General features: G+C 37.1%; 1 protein-coding gene across 4 annotated transcripts; it reads left to right on the top strand.

The window, feature by feature from the left end:
- The first annotated feature begins 1,509 nt into the window (after nt 1–1,509).
- Nucleotides 1,510–21,600, top strand: LOC123312868 (heat shock-related 70 kDa protein 2-like). 4 transcript variants are annotated; one of them, XM_044897441.1, is made up of 12 exons: nt 1,510–1,863; nt 8,139–8,497; nt 8,765–8,950; nt 12,812–13,051; nt 16,049–16,336; nt 16,397–16,404; nt 19,017–19,149; nt 19,972–20,208; nt 20,261–20,786; nt 20,839–20,920; nt 21,294–21,474; nt 21,526–21,600. In XM_044897441.1, exons 1-9 carry the CDS (start codon nt 1,596–1,598, stop codon nt 20,531–20,533), a joined length of 1,992 nt encoding a protein of 663 aa, XP_044753376.1. In that variant the 5' UTR covers nt 1,510–1,595; the 3' UTR covers nt 20,534–20,786; nt 20,839–20,920; nt 21,294–21,474; nt 21,526–21,600. The 4 variants fall into 4 exon arrangements, with proteins under 4 accessions (XP_044753376.1, XP_044753384.1, XP_044753363.1 ...); XM_044897449.1 differs by lacking the exon at nt 19,017–19,149 and having other exon boundaries at nt 16,397–16,537; nt 21,294–21,300; nt 21,357–21,474; XM_044897428.1 differs by lacking the exon at nt 19,017–19,149 and having other exon boundaries at nt 16,397–16,537.
- Nucleotides 21,601–22,165: the final 565 nt, after the last annotated feature.

The following is a 22,165-nucleotide window of genomic DNA, read 5'->3' as shown; positions in this document are numbered from 1 at the left end:
GGTGTTTTCAGCTCTGACTTTATTTTTTTATTTTTTATTTATTTTTAGTTCTTCTACAGGGTGTTTTCAGATGTGACTTGTTTGAAAGCTTCAACTCACCATAATTCACCGTTTCACAAGACACCTTCATTCAATGAACTGTGGAGTAAGGATTTGCTTACGAGCAGAACTCGTGTCAACTGTTAAAACAGTTGAAAATGAAATTACCTGTTTTCTGACACTATTTGATAAACGTCGAAACGTTGTAAACCACCTTAAGGCATTCACGACTCACGTCCATGAAAGAATGAGTCTGAATTTTTCAAAGGATTTGGACGAGCAATTAACATACATATTCACTTTGCCGACATTTCGAAACCTTTGGTTGCTTTCTCTAACCGAAATTTCCTCAACCCTAGGTGTAGGATCTATCACCCCTAAATTCTCAATAGGGAATAGGGGGTGAGCTATACCTCGAATAAAAAATCACTTGACCCTCTACATGAATACTATGGTTTGCAAATTTTTATTGAGTCCTTGAAGTGGTTACAGGGGCTGACAATTTGAAAACTTGCCAGGCGAATTATGTCTCAACAAGGATGTTTTCAGAGAACATGCCAGAACAGTCAATTTTTATTCGGAGGGGAACATGTTTCTAGCAGAATTGTAAGTCAAAATCTCCACAATCTTAGGTGTAGGGGTTGTCACCCCTGAATTCTTAATAGGGAATAGAGAGTGAGCTAAACCTCAATTGGAAGGTAATATCTCCCTCTACATAATACTATTGTCCTCTAATTGAGGTATAGCTCACCCTCTATTTCCTATTAAGAATTTAGGGGTGACAACCCCTACACCTAAGATTGTGGAGATTTTGGCTTACAATTCACTCTCTATTCCCTATGAAGAATATAGGGGTGATAATCCCTACACCTAAGATTTAGGAGATTTTGGCTTACAATTCTGCTAGAAATGTGTCCCCCTCCAAATAAAAATTGACCTGTTCCGGCATTTTTTCTGAAAACATCCTTGTCGAGACATAATTATCCTGGAAAGTTCTTAATAGGGATTAGAGGGCGAGCTATATCTACCTCAATTGGAAGACAATAGTATTATGTAGAGGGACATATTTTCTTCCAATTGAGGTTTAGCTCACCCTCTATTCCCTATGAAGAATTTAGAGGTGATAGCCCCTACACCTAGGTTTGAGGAGATGTCATCTTACAATGTTACTCAAAATATGTCCCCCTCCCTTTAAAAATTGACCTGTTCCGGCATTTTCTCTGAAAACATCCTCGTCGCGACATAATTGGCCTGGCAAGTTTTTAAATTGATATTTACTATTCTGCTTTATGATATGTTTATATTCGGTCTAAAAAATAAATTATTTACTCAAACACTGTTGAGCTGAACGAGGCTTCATTGATTCCTATGAATTGTTGAGCAGTGTATTACTACTGCCGACGAAATTGTCACTTTCGTTCTCTATAAAACCAACTTCTATGAATCACTGTCTAAACTTACTGATGACATTTCATCAATAACTGTCATCAAACGTTCCGAACCCATCGACCCACTTCATCTTATCCAAATTCCTGTGTAAACATCGCACCAGCGCAATGGCATCGAGTTCATCGAAGACAAAACAGAAAACGGCATCGGGAAGCGCTTCATCCTCATCTCCATCTAGCGGACCTCCTGTAGGAATCGATTTGGGAACAACTTATTCTTGCGTGGGGGTGTTTCGCAACGGCGCAGTGGACATCATCCCCAACGACCAAGGGAACAGGACAACCCCCAGCTTCGTTGCGTTCACCAACGTCGAGAGGTTGGTGGGGGACTCGGCGAAGCAGCAGGCTGCCATGAACCCGAGCAACACCGTTTTTGGTGAGCTAGGTTACTTTTCTTCGTCCTTCAGTTTATCTCGGCAGAGTTATTGTCTGTTGATACCGAGTTTTTTGCTGCATGGATCTTTTATAAAGGTGATATAGTACCTAGGGGGAGTCTGGGAGACTGGCTCGGGTAGGAGACTTGAACCACCTCAAATATTTCAATTCAAATTTTGCGCTACCGGTATCGTAAATAGCTTGCGACATACTCGTAACAAGGCACAACTAGTGGCGGCTCCATTTTGGCCGCCATCAGAACAGTTCGGGAGTGAGAGGGTTGAACGTGATTCTGTTGTTTGGAAGTAAAAAATAATTTTTGTTTGTTACACTGTCTGAAAAGTTTAATAGGTGCTAGGTGTTATTTAGTTTTATTGTTTTCATTGATTAATATTGTTTAACAAACGATGAGTCTTTTTAATAATAGTTATAAGTTTCAAGAAAACATCTTTTGAATAGACTAAAAGGGAGTGCGGGGGACTTGACCCATGCTATGGTCGGGAGACATAATCAGTGGTCCAAGTTTCCCGCACTGAGCTCAGATGAGAGTTTGCTTCGAAAAAATATAATTGAATAATAGAAATAAATATAAAAAAATATAATACAAAGATTCAAAAAAGTAAAAAACTGAGGAAATAAGTGAAAGTGACTCTGAAATAGACAATATGTATTTTATACGCTGATACATCTGATGAGGAAGATCTTGACATAGACAATCGTTGGTAATTGGAAACTGTTTTCTTTCAATGTTTTTCCTGATAAACAAACTTATGGTCAAGTCTCTCTCGCCCCCTTATCAACTCTCCCATGGGTTAGGGAGACATGAGCCAATGTTCGGTTCCTAAAAGAGGAATTGCTGTACTCAAAATGTTCATCTCACCATCACTTCACTATTGTCTATCGTTAACTATTTCTGCATGATATCTTCACGCAAAAAAAATGAGATGCAATCTTAAGTGGCTTCAAAGTGAAAAGGGGTTCAACTCTTCCGGACTCCCCATATATGTACCCATACGACCGTATCAATTGGAGAAAATCTCTTCCCCTCAGTCAAGTTTTTAAGTCTTTCAGGTGTTAATAAAGAAGTATCATTAGAGCGAATCCATTTATAACCCTCGTTTCCAGCTGAGCTGTAGGTAGTTAATAAATGAAACGCTATGATTAATTCATATATCAGATGGAAAATGTTTTGGGCGAAAAATTCGAATTTGAACTTAGGAATGCGATAGGTCAGCGTAACTAAAGAGCTATATACAGGGCAGTTCACAATTAAGTCCCGCATTTGCGAGGCTTATCACTCGAGATAATGGAGCTCAAAGTTCTCATAGAGTTTACGAAGATATATCGAAAAATTCTTAGCCTACTATAGAACCAAACAGAATTTCAATGTCAAAATATTTTATTACTCAACATATTCTCCTCTTTATTGGATACATTTATTACAGCGAACCTGCAACGTCTCTAGACCTTTCAAAAACAAAAGTGTCTTTTTGCTCTGCAAACCAGACCTCCACAGCTTTTATTACCTCCTCTTTGGAAGAAAATTTAAGACCTTTCAAACATTTTTTCAGTTGGGAAAACAGATGATAGTCGGATGGAGCCAAATTTGGTGAATAAGGGGGGTGTTATCGAGCACAGATCGAACGCGATGCTTCTACCCTTGCACGCTTTTGGTCAACATTCAAACATTTGGGGATCCATTTTGCAACAATTTTTCTCATGTCCAAATTGACGTGAACTATATGATGAACGCGTTCGTATGAAATTTTCAGTGCTTCAGATATACGTTTTAGCCCAATTCGACGGTTTGATAAAATCATGTCATGAACTGCATCGATATTTTCGGGGACTGACACAGAAACTGGCCTTCCCGATCGGTCATCATCTTCAATGGGAAATTTACCTCTTTTGAAGCTTGAAGTCCAATTTTTCACGGTCGCATACGAAGGACATTGATCACCAAGGGTATTAAGCATATCTTCGTAAATCTGTTTACCTCTTAACCATTTTAAATAGAGGTACTTGATGATGGCTCGATACTCCAATTTTTCGATTTTCATTCATTCATTCATTCATTCATTCATTGCTGTATCCCGTTGCCGGGAATGAATCTACAAAAAGACGAAAAAAGGGAAAAACAAAAAGAAAAGAAAAAGAAAGGAAAAAAAGGTGCGATTTTCACAATATCAGTGGACACATTCTTTCTTTTAATTTACTGCGTAACTCTGGTTTACTTTTTTGACCTCAAAGTTCACACTGATACTTCTAATGAGTTATAGTTTGTTGATATGGTAACGCAATATTTTTTCATGCATGGAACTGGCTTAGGCTAACTAGATATCAATACATCCTCGAATATAGGAATGTTATTATTTTGCATTGGGCTGTAAAACGCTGCATTGACGTGTATTTTTCCATACTAAGGCTATTTATTGATGATGTGGTAAAACTGCACACGAAATATTTCCAATCGATTTCAATAATTATTTTAATTCTGTCCAGCCAGACGTCAGTCACTTGAAATAATTCCACGATTATCTGTAGCTTCTGGAAACATCGAACTCATACATGTTATTAGCACCACTCGATGTTCTTGAGAGATTTTTTCTTGGAAATCTAATATTGTCCGTTATTTTGATAGACAAGTACTCGAGCCATTTTCAATTCGAATGTACAAACACTTCAAAGATTTGGTATAGCCTGACAAATTATATTCCCATATAAAGTCTATGAGAACTTTGAGCTCGATTATGTCCTGTTAGAAGTTATCAAATTATGTTTATGAAATCTTTTATATTCGCTGATTTTTCCTCAAGAATCTGAAAAACTTGGTATCTAGTTCTTATATTTTCTCGAACATTAGAAAAATCACTCTTTTGTCGAAAATTCGAATTTTCTTATCAATTCCTTATAAGATGGGGCTCATCTCTTGTCTCAGAAAAATCGAGAGGATATAAGGAATATGTTGCTAAAGGTTTGCGCACTCTATCACTCTCCTAGCGAAAGTTAGAAGCCTCGCAAATACGGGACTTAATTGTGAACTGCCCTGTATATACATATGTATATTCTTTTGATAAAGAGCCTAACAATTTTTAACATCAAATTGATTATAACAAGTATGTGAGATACAGTTTCAGCACAGCATAGCTAGGTTAGCGTGACGGGGTACTATGCATACCATATAATTTTGCGTATTTTACAAGAGCTTAGAGAAAACCCCAGTAAAAATTCCCTGTCTCCCCGTGAATGTAGTAGATTGTAAGAGATGACACTCTCTACAAACTAATCTGAAATATTTCATATTGAAGGGGCACTTCAAAAATCTATCCTTTCCTCGATGAAAAAGAAAATCTAGGACGTCTTCTCCAAATTTACCACAAAATTTTATCTGAAAAAAAAAACAGAAGCAGAAAAGTGTGAGGTAATAAATTAAGTTTTCTATATCAGATTGACCTTTAATTGACAACCCAATTCTTAGAAGATTTGGAAACCTTCTCGAAATGTATAAATGGGACAATGATGATATATGGTTTCTTCAGGCTCCCCGCATTTACGACTAGGGCTTTCAACTGAATTCCATCGGAAAAGCATACTATTGCAACTTCCGTGAGCTGTTCTTATACGATACAGAATACATCATATTTTCCTGAGAAGATCAACACCACGAGGGATCACTAATTCTTGGTTGAAAATAATGCACGTGTTCCAATCAGACAACCAAAGGTCCTTGTCCCCTTCATTCGAATTAAGGAAAGAGTTGGACCATAAGGGTTTACGCAACTTCATTCTGGGAATCGTATTTTCTGGAATATAGGACAGAATTGGAAATGAGTCGGGAAAGGAGTGGAAATCATTCCAAGAGTTTAAAACTGCACTCTGTCTACGAATATGGGACGGTACAATGTTTGAAAGAACTGGTAACCATTGAATAGTTGTAGATCTAATGATTCCAGTAAATTATTAATGTGCAAAAAAATGGATGCACAGCTAAATCTTTCTAAAAGATAATTTTTTAGAAAGATTAAGCAAATAAATGGATGCACAGCTAAATCTTTGTAAAAAATTATCTTTCAGAAAGATTTAGCTGTGCATCAATTTTCTGCACATGAGCGCTATTAACCGAAACAGGGCAACAATATTCAGTAGCCGAAAAAACCAAAGCTAGGGCTGCTAGGTGCATCAGCACCTCATGAACTAGATAGTTTATGCAGGATATTATTTCCAGTTTTCAATTTTAGACATAAGTTTTCCAAATGCGCTTTGAAATTCAGCGAGGAATCTAGGTTAACTTCTAGATATTCAGGATTTAAATAATGTTCAAAAAAAGAATTATTTGGGTGGCAAACGCCACTGAAGAATTTCTAATTTCTAAATCTGTAGATATATTCTTTATACATCTAAAATCAGAATGACGGAATGAGAGGGCAATATATAAATTTCTCAGAAGAAGTAGTTAGGATATCACATAGATATAATTTGGAAAAGAAGTAGTGCTGAAACTGATCCTTGTGAAGAGCTTTACTGTGAAAATATAAGATATTAATATCTCCAATAAGCATTCAACGCAATTACAGAATTCTTCCATACTTCATATGTAATTATGTAATCGAATTAAAATGACGTGTTGTTTTATGGGTTGAGGTGAGGGGTAGTTTAAGTTCATTCCGGTCGAAATTTTGAACAATTCAAAGAATAAAACTTGAATACTTTGAATATTCACCTACCAGACTCCACCTTGCAAAAAAAAATGCCGTTCAGTAGAACTTACCTATAAGGTCAAATTCTCTACTACTGAAGATATTGGAGTTCGATTCAAATAAGCTAGATTTTTTGTCAGGAGATATTTCTAGCCAGATCAGATAATTCTACAGACAAGGTCCAGATTAGACTAGCGCTTGATAATGTATGAAGCTCAGCAACCAAATAATGATTGCATTGTAACTATACCGGGTGTCCCAGAGCTTTTAGGCCAGCAGATATCTCAGTTACCTGCGGAAAAAAAAATTGAAAAAAATACTTGTCGTAGGAGACCATACGCTCTTTCATGCAGCATAGCAAAATCCACACCCTGACAAACAACCCCCGAGAAACCACCCCTAACTTTTGTTTTTCAAATGGCACCCCCATGTTTGTTTGGCTTCAACTGACAGCTCTTTTTAATTCTCAATCAATGATATATCATAATATTATATGTAGTTGTAAAGATAGTCACTCGATAAAATTGAATTCGTTAGTGGGTACTGTTAATTGGACTGATCGAATTAGTCCACATTGTAGAGACAAGAAAAAGTGGATGTTGAAAAAAAAGAGTCAATAAAATGTTAGAACTTTTTGTTTATTATAATTTATGTTATAAAACATTTTCTTTAGTATAATGTTGCAGTAACAATACAGCTGAGCGTATAAATTCGTATTTCATTTGTATTTTTATTTTCCATAATTCTGCATGCCATTCTAGCTACCATGATACATCATTGAATGAGAAATGAAAAAAACTGTAAGTTGAAGCACAACAAACATGGGGGTGCCATTTGAAAAACAAAAGTTAGGGGTGGTTTCTCGGGGGTTGTTTGTCAGGGGGTGGATTTTGCTATGCTGCATGAAAGAGCGTATGGTCTCCTACGACAAGTATTTTTTTCAATTTTTTTTTCCGCAGGTAACTGAGATATTTGCTGGCCTAAAAGCTCTAGGACACCCGGTATAATATAAGAAGCTGTACGACTGATTTATTATACCAGATGCAGCCAGACTCTCAAGCAGCACTATTAAGTTGAATATCGTGCTTATCTACATACGGTTCAATCCACAACTCCTGGAACTTCTGTTTTTTAGAAATCCTTCTTTCATCGTACTAGAAAATGGCTTCCAGCTGATGTTTTTGTTTTTGTCGGAGTATAATCTCCAGCAATTCAAAATAAGTATAAAAAATCAGATGACATAAAGTTGTACAGCGTGTTTGACGTCATCGATAATTTTTTATGACTTTTCTTGAAGGGTATATCAAGTTAGTCATGCCTGTCAAATTCCTACTTGTGGTTAAAAAGATACCTACTTATTTAACTAACAGCAACCAATTCTAAAATGATTCATTTCACAGAAAAGTACGATCTAGATTCATTCCAGCTGAGCTGAAGAACAGGCTTGCTGATAGGTAGTCAGGAACCCTTTCGCTTTTCTTCTCCATATTTCAGATTTCCCTACTCATCTTATGAAGATTTTTGAAACCATCCCTTGTAAAATATCCCCCCTGACACCTCTACATTCAATCGATTCCAGATGCCAAAAGACTCATCGGTAGAAAATTCGACGATCCCGCAGTGAAACAAGACATGAAACATTGGCCGTTCGAGATCGTAAACGAGAACGGCAAGCCGAAGATAAGGGTTTCGTACAAAAATGAAACGAAGACGTTCTATCCGGAGGAAATATCTTCTATGGTCTTGGGAAAAATGAGGGAAATCGCAGCCAGCTTCCTTGGATCGAATGTATCGAGGGCTGTGATAACTGTACCCGCTTATTTCAATGATTCACAAAGACAAGCCACGAAAGATGCTGGGACCATTGCAGGATTAGATGTGTTGAGGATTATAAATGAACCGACTGCAGCTGCTATAGCATATGGTTTAGATAAGAAGGTTCGTCATGAAAAATAACGATCAGTTAGATATAAAATCTTGTTCTAATAGTTTTAGCATAAGTACCTACCTTAAAATATTCTAGTAACGTGTTCCTGACACAATTTCAAGAAAAAAAAGTCTATATGAACATGTAATTCAGTTCTCAGTTTAAAATTTCGAATTTGGCGACCACTGTGATGTTACATATATTCATAAAGTCCCTTTATTATGGAACAGACACTTAAAATGTCATATCTCTACTGAATTTAAATTTTCGCAATATAGGGTGAGAACGAAAAGTACATCTTAATATTTGATATGGGCGGCGGCACATTTGATGTTTCAATTTTGCTCCAAGCGGGTGGAATTTTTGAAGTTAAGGCTACAGCAGGTGATACCCATCTTGGTGGACAGGATATCGACAATGCCATGACTGAATTTTTTGCGGAGGAATTCAACAGGAAATACAAGGTTGGTTTTGAGTTTTACTATATTGAAAATAGGGTAATCCACATTTTACAATACATATTGTTAGATTCACGGAGTAACATACAATTCGGCGTATGACATAAGGGCTCAGTGAAAAACCTAGTAGAGTAGTGTCACTTCTCTACTCTCTAATGTTTTACATTATTCTACTACTTCTGGGAGTACGATTTCTGGCTGGAGTGCAAACCCGTTGGAAGCAGAAACTAGAGTATCCTAATCAGTTCTATCACTTCTGGGAGTACGATTTCTGGCGGGAGTGAAAATGTAAAGTAGATTGTTTCAATTCCACCCATTGTATTGCGCTTTTCACTCGACTTAATTTATAATAGTAGCTGTTGTGTTTTACATTGTTCTACTACTTCTGGGAGTACGATTTCTGGCTGGAGTGAAAATGTAAAGTAGATTGTTTCTATTCCACCCTTTGTATTGCGCTTTTCACTCGACTTAATTTATAATAGTAGCTGTTGTGTTTTACATTGTTCTACTACTTCTGGGAGTACGATTTCTGGCTGGAGTGAAAATGTAAAGTAGATTGTTTCAATTCCACCCATTGTATTGCGCTTTTCACTCGACTTAATTTATAATAGTAGCTGTTGTGTTTTACATTGTTCTACTACTTCTGGGAGTACGATTTCTGGCTGGAGTGAAAATGTAAAGTAGATTGTTTCAATTCCACCCATTGTATTGCGCTTTTCACTCGACTTAATTTATAATAGTAGCTGTTGTGTTTTACATTGTTCTACTACTTCTGGGAGTACGATTTCTGGCTGGAGTGAAAATGTAAAGTAGATTGTTTCTATTCCACCCTTTGTATTGCGCTTTTCACTCGACTTAATTTAAAATAGTAGCTGTTGTGTTTTACATTGCTCTACTACTTCTGGGAGTACGATTTCTGGCAGGAGTGCAAACCCGTTGGAAGCAGAAACTAGAGTGGTGAACAATTTTGCATTTTCCCTTATCCTAATCAGTTCTATCACTTCTGGGAGTACGATTTCTGGCTGGAGTTAAAATGTAAAGTAGATTGTTTCTATTTCACCCTTTGTATTGCGCTTTTCACTCGACTTAATTTATAATAGTAACTGTTGTGTTTTACATTGTTCTACTATTTCTGGGAGTACGATTTCTGGCTGGAGTGAAAATGCAAAGTAGATTGTTTCTATTCCACCCTTTGTATTGCGCTTTTCACTCGACTTAATTTATAATAGTAACTGTTGTGTTTTACATTGTTCTACTACTTCTGGGAGTACGATTTCTGGCTGGAGTGAAAATGTAAAGTAGATTGTTTCTATTCCACCCTTTGTATTGCGCTTTTCACTCGACTTAATTTAAAATAGTAGCTGTTGTGTTTTACATTGCTCTACTACTTCTGGGAGTACGATTATTGGCAGGAGTGCAAACCCGTTGGAAGCAGAAACTAGAGTGGTGAACAATTTTGCATTTTCCCTTATCCTAATCAGTTCTATCACTTCTGGGAGTACGATTTCTGGCTGGAGTTAAAATGTAAAGTAGATTGTTTCTATTCCACCCTTTGTATTGCGCTTTTCACTCGACTTAATTTAAAATAGTAGCTGTTGTGTTTTACATTGTTCTACTACTTCTGGGAGTACGATTTCTGGCTGGAGTGCAAACCCGTTGGAAGCAGAAACTAGAGTGGTGAACAATTTTGCATTTTCCCTTATCCTTATCAGTTCTATCACTTCTGGGAGTACGATTTCTGGCTGGAGTGAAAATGTAAAGTAGATTGTTTCTATTCCACCCTTTGTATTGCGCTTTTCACTCGACTTAATTTATAATAGTAGCTGTTGTGTTCCCTATTGCGAGTCAACGAATAAAATTTGTGAACACTGATAACAAGATAACAAGGAACCTTGTTTTTGACTCGAAGCCACCAGGGTAGTTTTGCTATTTTCCCCTTTAAAAAATAGCTGGCGCTCGAGGCACCCGAGGAAACGTCGTTACATTTTACTGTTTTTCCTGATATTATGAAATGGAAAAGTATATATAAGGTATTGTTCTTCTCCTCCTCGACTTATTATTACAGTAATATTAAAGAAAGGTGTACATGTATATGTATATATGTCTATGGTTGGGATTAGGAAGTTTTATAGGATAGTGAATAAGGACTCATTAATCACAAGTGATTTATAAATGTCATAATGTTCAAGGAAACGAACAAATCACTTTATTTCACGCATCGGTCATGGATAAATCTCTTTTTTTAATGTGTTAGTGTAAACCTTTTTTATTTTACTCTCCTCGTCGGAAAGAGAAGAGCCCTCGTATAAACAAGGAACGAATCAAGTAAACACCCAAATATAAAAATGCTGATTTTACTTGTAAAATTAATTTTTTCGTGAATAATGATGGCATTATTTACCGCAATGATCATTTTATGATTTGAGAAATAGCACTGCACTGCAACTGAAGGACTTATCAATGAGCAAAACAATGAGCTAAATATATAAGATAAGATAAGATAAAATAAGATATTTCTTTATTTCAGATAAATTCGAATTACATGAAGAGTTACAATAAATCCAAAATTAAATGAAATGACGTCACAAAATTTTTAGTTCACTCAGTAGCTTCAAAATAGTAGCTGAGGTTGTATGGTTCCAATGCAATCAGTAGGTTTTTAACTCTATTTCTGAACGATTTATAGTTATTTATGCGTTTTATATCATTTGGTAACTTATTGAAAGCTCTGATGCTCATATAAGCAGCGCTCTTTTCAGTTAATGTTAATCTATGGATTGGAAACATTATATTTAAATTTCTTGTGTTGTAACTATTTACATTCTCAGATATGAAACTACTCCTATTTTTATGTAAGAACATTAGGCATTCAAACAAATACAGCCCATAAACAGTGAAAATTCCTCTATATATATATAATATATAATAAGAATCCTTTCATTTTACAAAATGTTCAAGTATTAATAGATAGCGTTCAACTAAGTTTCAAGAGTTGGGTTCTGTGAATTTTTCGTATTTTCATGTTACGTTATAGTCATAATGAGAAAACTGGAACACCTGGGTGATATCTTGTGTTCGAGAAAGATTCATCAAATAAATGAAAAACCAATTGTTGTATTCTGCTTTTGATCTGTAAGTTACAAATCTGTAGCGTACGATCGATCTGGCAGTGTCCGATTCATAGATTCATAAATAATGCAATTCTGGAAATGTTCCTGTAATTATCTTCTTTACAGTGTTATTTTTGAACTACTTATCGTAAATAGTTAGATTCCTGTAAGCTACAGATCACTAAAAACGTCAAGAATTGCAATTTTCCTGTAGGCTTATGAAAAGATACAGATTGTCTTACAGATGAAAGCAGAATACACCATATATTCCGATATTCATTTCATTCGATAAAACTGTTTATGAGAACTAAAAATAAACATTTTTTATGGTTTTTCAGCAGCCTGTATCTTTTAAACCGAGCAGATTCAGAAAAACTGGTAAAGGAAAGAAGAATCGACTGTTAAAATATTTGTATTAGTCGAAGAATCGCCCTGTAATCTGTTTTATAATGAAATGAGAGACAGTTTTTGAAATTCTAATTCTGATGTATTTAGTTTGATCAAACCCCTATCTCCACACTTGAATTTTCCATCAATCGAATTTCCAATATAATTACATACATTATCATTGATAGAATTAGATTTTCGGTTGAAATTTCAAATTTCAATTTGCTTAATGGCTCTATAAAAGGTAACCATCAACTTTTCCACGAAACTTCCGTAACTTTTCCACCTACAGAGGTACACACTTTTCCTATATAAACAAGATAACTTCTCACGGTCGAGAGAAAACTTGGGTAAGTGACTCCTGTTTCAGGTCAATATTATGGATAACAAGAGGGCACTCAGACGACTGCAGACCGCTTGCGAGAGGGCCAAGAGGACGCTCTCCTCAGCTACCCAGGCCTCTATCGAGATCGACTCTCTGGCTGAAGGTATCGATTTATATACGAACATTTCTCGGGCGAAATTCGAAGAAATGAATATGGGGATATTCAGAAGGACGATGGAACCAGTTGAAAAAGCGATCAAGGATGCCAAGTTGACAAAGGGCCAGGTAAATGTATAAAACCGTTTAAAAAAAAAATTATTCTGTCTCGGAACCACGCTCAAGAGTTTCGTTTAAATGCCAAAATAGGCCTGTGAAAATATGAGCCCTTAATATTAATGTTTAGGTTGTCCGCATCACACTTCTCGATTTCCCATAAGAATAACGCAGCAAAAAAACTCTTTTTTCTTCTGATTGCATTATTCTTTCTTTATTTTGTAGAGAATTTTACGCTCTCCAAAAAAAGTCTGAAAAAAACTCAGTCGAAAGTTATTCAGGGCCAAAGTTTAATTTAACCCTAATTTAGTCGTTTTCCTTATAATATGTACTCTCAAATTCATAAGTTTACAGGTCTTGAAACAAACTGAAAGTTTATTTCTAAACAATCAGAGTTAAAAAAAATGATTCCAATTGAACAATTGATACTAATTTTCAAAAACCAGAATTTTCAAATTTAGAGTTTACTGCTGTCATTTTAATTCGTTTTAAGTGTCCCGTCTATCTTTTCTATATAACAAAAAATAACAGTTAACAGTCTTCAGAGGTCTAATTCATATTTTGTATAATGCTTTGGTCTTATTTTATCTAAAAACATTATATTTTGGCCAATCATTCAGAAAAAAGGCAAAATTGAGGGTATATTAAACTATGACCTTGAATAACTTTCGACTGAGTTCATTTATCGAAAAATGCCATCAGACCTTTTTCGTAGAGCGTTAAATTCTCTACAAAATATAGAAAGGATATTGCAAAGCAATTCATCGTTCATTAGTTATAAAAGTTGTGCCACCCCTGGAAAAACAAAAAACCTTCAGAATAACGAGCTGAATCTATGACACTATACATCTGTTAATCTTTTGAACAGAGTTGTATTCAGCCAAAGTACCCAATTTTGAAATTTCACAGATACTTTTTAATTTTTGAACGGAAAAATATGAAGAATATTTTTATTTTACAAAACGTTCAAATACTCAACTAACGTCCAGTTGCAGGAAAGTCTATTAAAATTTAATACTTCATTGAAATCTTAATCCTCCATTTTCCCCTTCAAAAATGACAGTTTTAAATTTTGATAGGACATCAAATCTTAATGGACTTCTGCAACTGGGCCTAAGTTTCAAGAGTTGGGTTCTTTGAATTGTCTTTTTATGGTACGTAATGGTGATAATGATAAAACCGGGAGACGTAGGTGATATCTTGTGTTCGAAAAAGATTCATCAAAGAAATGTAAAACTATATTCCGAAATTCATTTCATTACATAAAACCGTTTGTTAGATAAAACGAAAAATAGCATATTTTATGGTTTTTCAACAGCCTGTATCTTTTAAATCAAGCTGATTCGGAAAAAATGGTAACGGAAATAAGTATTTCTTTTAGCCTCAAGAATCTACTGTTAAAATATTTATACGTACGAGTCAAAGAATGCATATTCTTTTCAATGTCAGCAATACATTATACAGTTATGAAACAATATAGCATTATGTAGGAGTTTTAACGGAGGTTAGGTTAGTGTAACGAGGTACAATACAATTTGGAGTAGGATACAAGAGTTTAGGGAAAAACCTCAGTAAAAAACCCTGTCTCCCCGTGAGTATAAGTGATGACAAATTTGTTTACAGAATAAGCTTTTAATACTGAAGGGCTTCTTTTTCATCGACATAAAAATTTCTCTATCCTCTTCCCATTTCGAAATTATGTCTGAAACGAAAAACCAGAGCAGAAAACAAAAAAGACACAGTGAATAATACAGCCTTCATCAAACCTATTCGAAGACTTGATGATATCCGTGGAAAAAATAATTAATCATAGGTTTATAACTTGTTCTCCAATTATACTGTGATGAACTCTGCGTCAAAAATTATCTGTTGATTTCGGTGAAGGATCACTCTCGTCGTCAGCATTATTAATAATAATATTTCAAATCTTGTTTTTCTGGTACTCTTCTAGAAGTTTACAAGACCAGAAAATGCTTGAAAGCCTAACAAGCACTAAAAAAAATTTAAGCGAAAAGAATTTCGGAAAAATATCTACCTATTTGAACAGAAACAAACCTCCCTAGAGATGAAACTTGCTTATTACTCATTAGATAAAAAGTTGCCGCAACAAGCGACAACCATATCAAATTATGTTTATTTTTTATACTTTGATAGAATGCTTATCATCCTGAAATTTCTGTTTCACGATATCACGATACAAAACCCCATGGTCAATGTTTATTGCAGTTATATTACATATGCTATAATAAAATGTAATATAACTATCGGGAACATATTATGTTCCCAATAGTTTCAAACCGAAGCATTCGCCAATTTGTAGCATATTAAACTGACAATAGAGATGGGGCCTTTGCTTGATAGAAATCCTGAACGAAGAGAGTTGTGAGAAAGGAGAGTTTTGACATTGTCGATTTCTTGGAATCTATAACTATTAAAGACCTGTTTGCAACACGCGTTTGTTGTTTGTGAGTCTCACAATCTTCTTTTTGTTCGAACTCTCCAACAACAGTCGTAAAAATGGAATGAAATAGGGTATCAATAATAGCACTTTCGATGAACTGTCTCAATTTTCTTCAACCTAAATCGACACAACAATATTTTCGTGACCTGATGCAACTAATCAGACCGTCTCGCAAGTACTGAACCATTAATTGTCCAGCCATATGATTATGTCACCTTCCACAGTCCCGTACTTGAAATTTGATGGAATTTTGTCTAACTTCTAGGGGTTGTAGCACAGCCATCTTGGATATTTTATAGAGACGGTTTTTGGTGAAATGACTTCTACCTTCTCTCGAAAAAAAAACTCACCTTTGAAAACACAATGCAATGGTTATTCTTTGGCGCACCATACAAACAGATGTATGCCTCTGGTAGTCTGGAGCCCGAGTAGCCGAAAAACAGTTGAAATATTTCCGCGCGATTAGTGATTCTTAGATATAAGTAACTGATTTTCATATCACAACACTAGATATCGAAAACTATCATACAAATATTTTGGTTGCACAGATAAATGAAGTCGTTCTCGTGGGAGGATCTACTCGTATCCCTAAAATCCAGACGATGTTACAAAATCTATTCCAAGGCAAAGCTTTAAACAAGTCAATAAACCCAGATGAAGCGGTAGCCTATGGCGCCGCTGTTCAAGCCGCCATCTTAGTAGGTGACAAATCGGAAACAGTGGCAGATCTGCTTCTGCTCGACGTTACACCACTGTCACTTGGCATCGAAACTGCCGGCGGTGTTATGACTATCATAATATCCAGGAATTCAACAATACCGATCAAACATTCGCAGGTAAATGTGGCATATCCGTTTCATTTTACCAAATCGCCTTTCACTTCCTTATTCTTCCAGATTTTCTCCACCTACGCTGATAATCAACCAGGAGTCCTCATTCAAGTTTACGAAGGTGAAAGGTCAATGACTAAGGATAATAATCTTTTGGGGAAGTTCGAGTTGGTGGGAATCCCCCCTGCACCAAGGGGCATTCCGCAGGTGAACCAAAACTCAAACTGATTGGATAGTCATCAAAAGTCTAGCTACAGAACGAATTTTCTTTACCCGACTTTTCTTATTTGACTCAACTTCACTATATTAAAATTCACCCCATACCTTCACTCCACTCCACTCCACTCCACTCCACTCCACTCCACTCCACTCCACTCCACTCCACTCCACTCCACTCCACTCCACTCCACTCCACTCCACTCCACTCCACTCCACTCCACTCCACTCCACTCCACTCCACTCCACTCCACTTCACTCCACTCCGCACCGCAACGCAACGCAACGCAACGCAACGCAACGCAACTCAACTGAACTCAACTCAACTCAACTCAACTCAACTCAACTCAACTCAACTCAACTCAACTCAACTCAACTCAGCACAGTACAGTATAGCACAGCACAGCACAGCACAGCACAGCACAGCACAGCACAGCACAGCACAGCACAGCACAGCATAGCACAGCACAGCACAGCACCGCACCTACGCTGATAATCAACCAGGAGTCCTTATTCAAGTTTACGAAGGTGAATGATCAATGACTAAGGATAATAATCTTTTGGGGAAGTTCGAGTTGGTGGGAATCCCCCCTGCACTAAGGGGCATTCCGCAGGTGAACCAAAACTCAAACTGATTGGATAGTCATCAAAAGTCTAGCTACCCATGCTAACAACTAGCTACTTTAATTTTCACTATTTGTATCCTCCTGCTCCGCAGAACGAATTTTCCTTACCCGACCTTTCTATATTAAAATTCACCCCATATCTTCACTCCACTCCACTCTACTCCACTCCACTCCACACCCCAACGCAACGCAACGCAACGCAACGCAACGCAACTCAACTCAACGCAACTCAACTCAACTCAGCTCAGCTCAGCTCAGCTCAGCTCAGCTCAGCTCAGCTCAGCTCCGCTCAGCTCAGCTCAGCTCAACTCGACTCAACTCAGCTCAGCTCAGCTCAGCTCCGCTCAGCTCAGCTCAGCTCAACTCAACTCAACTCAACGTAACGCAACGCAACGCAACGCAACGCAACGCAAAGCAACGCAACTCAACTCAACTCAACTCAAATCAACTCAACTCAACTCAAATCAACTCAACTCAACTCAACTCAACTCAACTAAACTCAACTAAACTCAACTCAACTCAACTCAACTCAACTCAACTCAACTCAACTCAACTCAACTCAACTCAACTCAACTCAACTCAACTCAACTCAACTCAACTCAACTCAACTCAACTCAACTCAACTCAACTCAACTCAACTCAACTCAACTCAACTCAACTCAACTCAACACAACTCAACTCAACTCAACTCAACTCAACTCAGCACAGCACAGCATAGCACAGCACAGCACAGCACCGCACCTACGCTGATAATCAACCAGGAGTCCTTATTCAAGTTTACGAAGGTGAATGATCAATGACTAAGGATAATAATCTTTTGGGGAAGTTCGAGTTGGTGGGAATCCCCCCTGCACCAAGGGGCATTCCGCAGGTGAACCAAACGCAACGCAACGCAACTCAACTCAACTCAACTCAACTCAACTCAACTCAACTCAACTCAACTCAACTCAACTCAACTCAACTCAACTCAACTCAACTCAACTCAACTCAACTCAACTCAACTCAACTCAACTCAACTCAACTCAACTCAACTCAACTCAACTCAACTCAACGCAACGCAACGCAACGCAACGCAACGCAAAGCAACGCAACTCAACTCAACTCAACTCAACTCAAATCAACTCAACTCAACTCAACTCAACTCAACTCAACTCAACTAAACTCAACTAAACTCAACTAAACTCAACTCAACTCAACTCAACTCAACTCAACTCAACTCAACTCAACTCAACTCAACTCAACTCAACTCAACTCAACTCAACTCAACTCAACTCAACTCAACTCAACTCAACTCAACTCAACTCAACTCAACTCAACTCAACTCAACTCAACTCAACTCAACACAACTCAACTCAACTCAACTCAACTCAGCACAGCACAGCATAGCACAGCACAGCACAGCACCGCACCTACGCTGATAATCAACCAGGAGTCCTTATTCAAGTTTACGAAGGTGAATGATCAATGACTAAGGATAATAATCTTTTGGGGAAGTTCGAGTTGGTGGGAATCCCCCCTGCACCAAGGGGCATTCCGCAGGTGAACCAAACGCAACGCAACGCAACTCAACTCAACTCAACTCAACTCAACTCAACTCAACTCAACTCAACTCAACTCAACTCAACTCAACTCAACTCAACTCAACTCAACTCAACTCAACTCAACTCAACTCAACTCAACTCAACTCAACTCAACTCAACTCAACTCAACTCAACTCAACTCAACTCAACTCAACTCAACTCAACTCAACTCAACTCAACTCAACTCAACTCAACTCAACTCAACTCAACTCAACTCAACTCAACTCAACTCAACTCAACTCAACTCAGCACAGCACAGCACAGCACCTACGCTGATAATCAACCAGGAGTCCTTATTCAAGTTTACGAAGGTGAAAGATCAATGACTAAGGATAATAATCTTTTGGGGAAGTTCGAGTTGGTGGGAATCCCTCCTGCACCAAGGGGCATTCCGCAGGTGAACCAAAACTCAAACTGATTGGATAGTCATCAAAAGTCTAGCTACCCATGCTAGCAACTATCTACTTTAATTTTCACTATTTGTATCCTCCTGCTCCGCAGAACGAATTTTCTTTACCCGACATTTCTTATTTGACTCAACTTCACTATATTAAAATTCACCCCATATCTTCACTCCACTCCACTCCACTCCACTCCACTCCACTCCACTCCACTCCACTCCACTCCACTCCACTCCACTCCACTCCACTCCACTCCGCAAGGCAACGCAACGCAGCGCAGCGCAGCGCAGCGCAGCGCAGCGCAGCGCAGCGCAGCGCAGCGCAGCGCAACACAACACAACACAACACAACACAACACAACACAACACAACACAACACAACACAACACAACACAACACAACACAACACAACACAACACAACACAACACAACACAACACAACACAACACAACACAACACAACACAACACAACACAACACAACACAACACAACACAACACAACACAACACAACACAACACAACACAACACAACACAACACAACACAACTCAACTCAACTCAACTAAACTCAACTCAACTCAACTCAACTCAACTCAACTCAACTCAACTCAACTCAACTCAACTCAACTCAACTCAACTCAACTCAACTCAACTCAACTCAACCCAACCCAACCCAACCCAACCCAACCCAACCCAACCCAACCCAACCCAACCCAACCCACCTCAGCTCAGCTCAGCTCAGCACTATAGAATTCGTTTTGGCCAACATATTCTTGCTTTATGCTCTGGTTGGAAATGATTTTTCACGCGATTATTTCAGATTGAAGTTACTTTCGATATTGATGCAAACGGTATACTGAATGTAAGCGCAATAGAAGCCGCAACTGGTCGTAGGAATACCATAACAATAAAAAATGACAAAGGGCGGTTATCGAGCGCCCAAATTCAAGCAATGGTGAAGGAAGCAGAAAAGTATCGGGAACAAGATGACATGATGAGAGCTCGAGTGGCGGCTAAAAACGAACTGGAAACTTACGTATATCAGATCAAAAATATGGTAAGCATAATAAAAAATTTATTGAATGCGCGTTATGAATGAACGTTTTCAGATAAATGAACCAGTTCTCGAAGGAAAAATTCCGGCCTCTGATAGAACAACTCTAATGAACGCATGCGAAGCTGCATTAGATTGGATTGCAAAAAATCCGAACGCTTCAGAACAAGAGATTAGTCATAAGAAACAGGAAATAGAAAATATCTGCAAGCCAATAGCTACCAGACTATATGCAACAGTTGCTGGAAGTCAATTTTCACCGCAAGGACGGCAATTTCCAACAAATAGTTCAGAAAATCAAGGGCCCATAATAGATGAAGCAGATTAGGAAGGAATTATTTGATATTTACCTATTAGTACGTCCTTGTTAACGAAAATAAAGATGAGTCCATTTTCTATTACAAAGTTCGAACGATCTATGACGAATTCAAAGGTCTATGCTTCTAACCAAAGACGTTACTTTAACCAAACTTTGTGATGTCTGTTAAGATAAAAACAAACATTCTTAAATTATGTGAAAAATAGTAGATAATAATATAAGATGAATACTTAAGTCCATAAAAATTATGGAAGATAAACTTGTAAGGGTTAGTTAAAAAAAATTATTAAATCTAGTCTAACTGAATATCTCAGATTTCAGATATTCTTTCCAATGGATGCTTATCACACAGGGAAGCTGCAATGGCCAAGCAAATATATCTAGAGCTATCTGAAGGTATTGCATTTACTTATCAAAATGAAATACTTAACTGCAATGAGCAATTTTTTACCTCAATTCTGTATTTGTATGTGGTTACGGAAAGCAAAGGCGAAAGAATATACTGTTTTTCAAGATTCAACAGAATTCAGTCGGCAGGCGGAATAAACTCATTTTATTTAATCCATATTAACTGAACTAAACAATTTTTTCAACAGCTCCTATAGCTTTGTAGTTTTTTGAATTGAACACATGCAGTATTTGTAATTTCATTACAACTGATCTATCTATCTAAATTAGTGAAATGAAAATACAGTCATTTGAAAAATCTATACAACTAGAATACTACTACTCTCTTCATAACGTATCTATAAAATGGTTTATTTTTCAGTAAAAAGGTATTGGGATGTTCAATATTTTTTCCACAAAGCTCATCAAAGAACATACATTACAGCAAAAATTCAGAAGACAGAAAAATCCAGCCTCTTTGTACCTAATCATGTCTCCGATAGTACTAATTTTATGCAAATGAAACATTTATTATCTTTGAACAGTGACAATGAATATCAAGGGTAAGTTATTCAACTAAAATGAAGAAATATTGCATTTAATTTAGTTTTTAGTGTATATATAGCTTTCATCAATGCAGACTCTACCTGTGTATTCTATCAAATAAGCGAGGGACTTATACAGCCTAAGAAAATTACGAGTAAACATCTTGTTAGGAATGACAAAAAAATACGAGACACAATAATAAGAAAGAACAGAAATTTTATAGAACAGTCAGGATTATATGGAATACCAATCACTTTGAACCTGAATGTGGAAGAGGAAGAAAGTCCAAGTTGTAGTAAAGATGACTGATTTATTATGCTGGGTTTATTGTTCATTTTTATTTGATTGATTTTGGTGGAGAGTGCTTGAAATTGAGGAGGTATGGTTGCAAATCCTAATGTGGTTTTTCTTCTGAGAAATGTTAATTTCTCCAGTTGCGCACCCGGAATGATATTGTGAGGGATGTGGTGGGGGGGGGCACATAGCTGCCTACTTGATGAAAGTAGTTCCGGAGGTGTTTTTCAAGATTTTGCCATGACAAAATCAGTGAGCTTTCCAATGTTTCGGACGAGATTTATCAAATACCTTCTAGGGTATTTGGATTTACAGCTACTCCTGAGAAGAAAGAATGCTTCTTCCAATTTTCAATCAATTGTCCACTGATAAATAAGGAAAACTAGTCTCAAAGGACAAACAATAAATTAAAAA

This window comes from Coccinella septempunctata, chromosome 1 (assembly GCF_907165205.1).
Source record: "Coccinella septempunctata chromosome 1, icCocSept1.1, whole genome shotgun sequence".
NCBI lineage: Eukaryota > Metazoa > Arthropoda > Insecta > Coleoptera > Coccinellidae > Coccinella > Coccinella septempunctata.
Note: the sequence above shows the minus strand (reverse complement) of the source record. Positions and strands in the feature narration are given on the sequence as shown.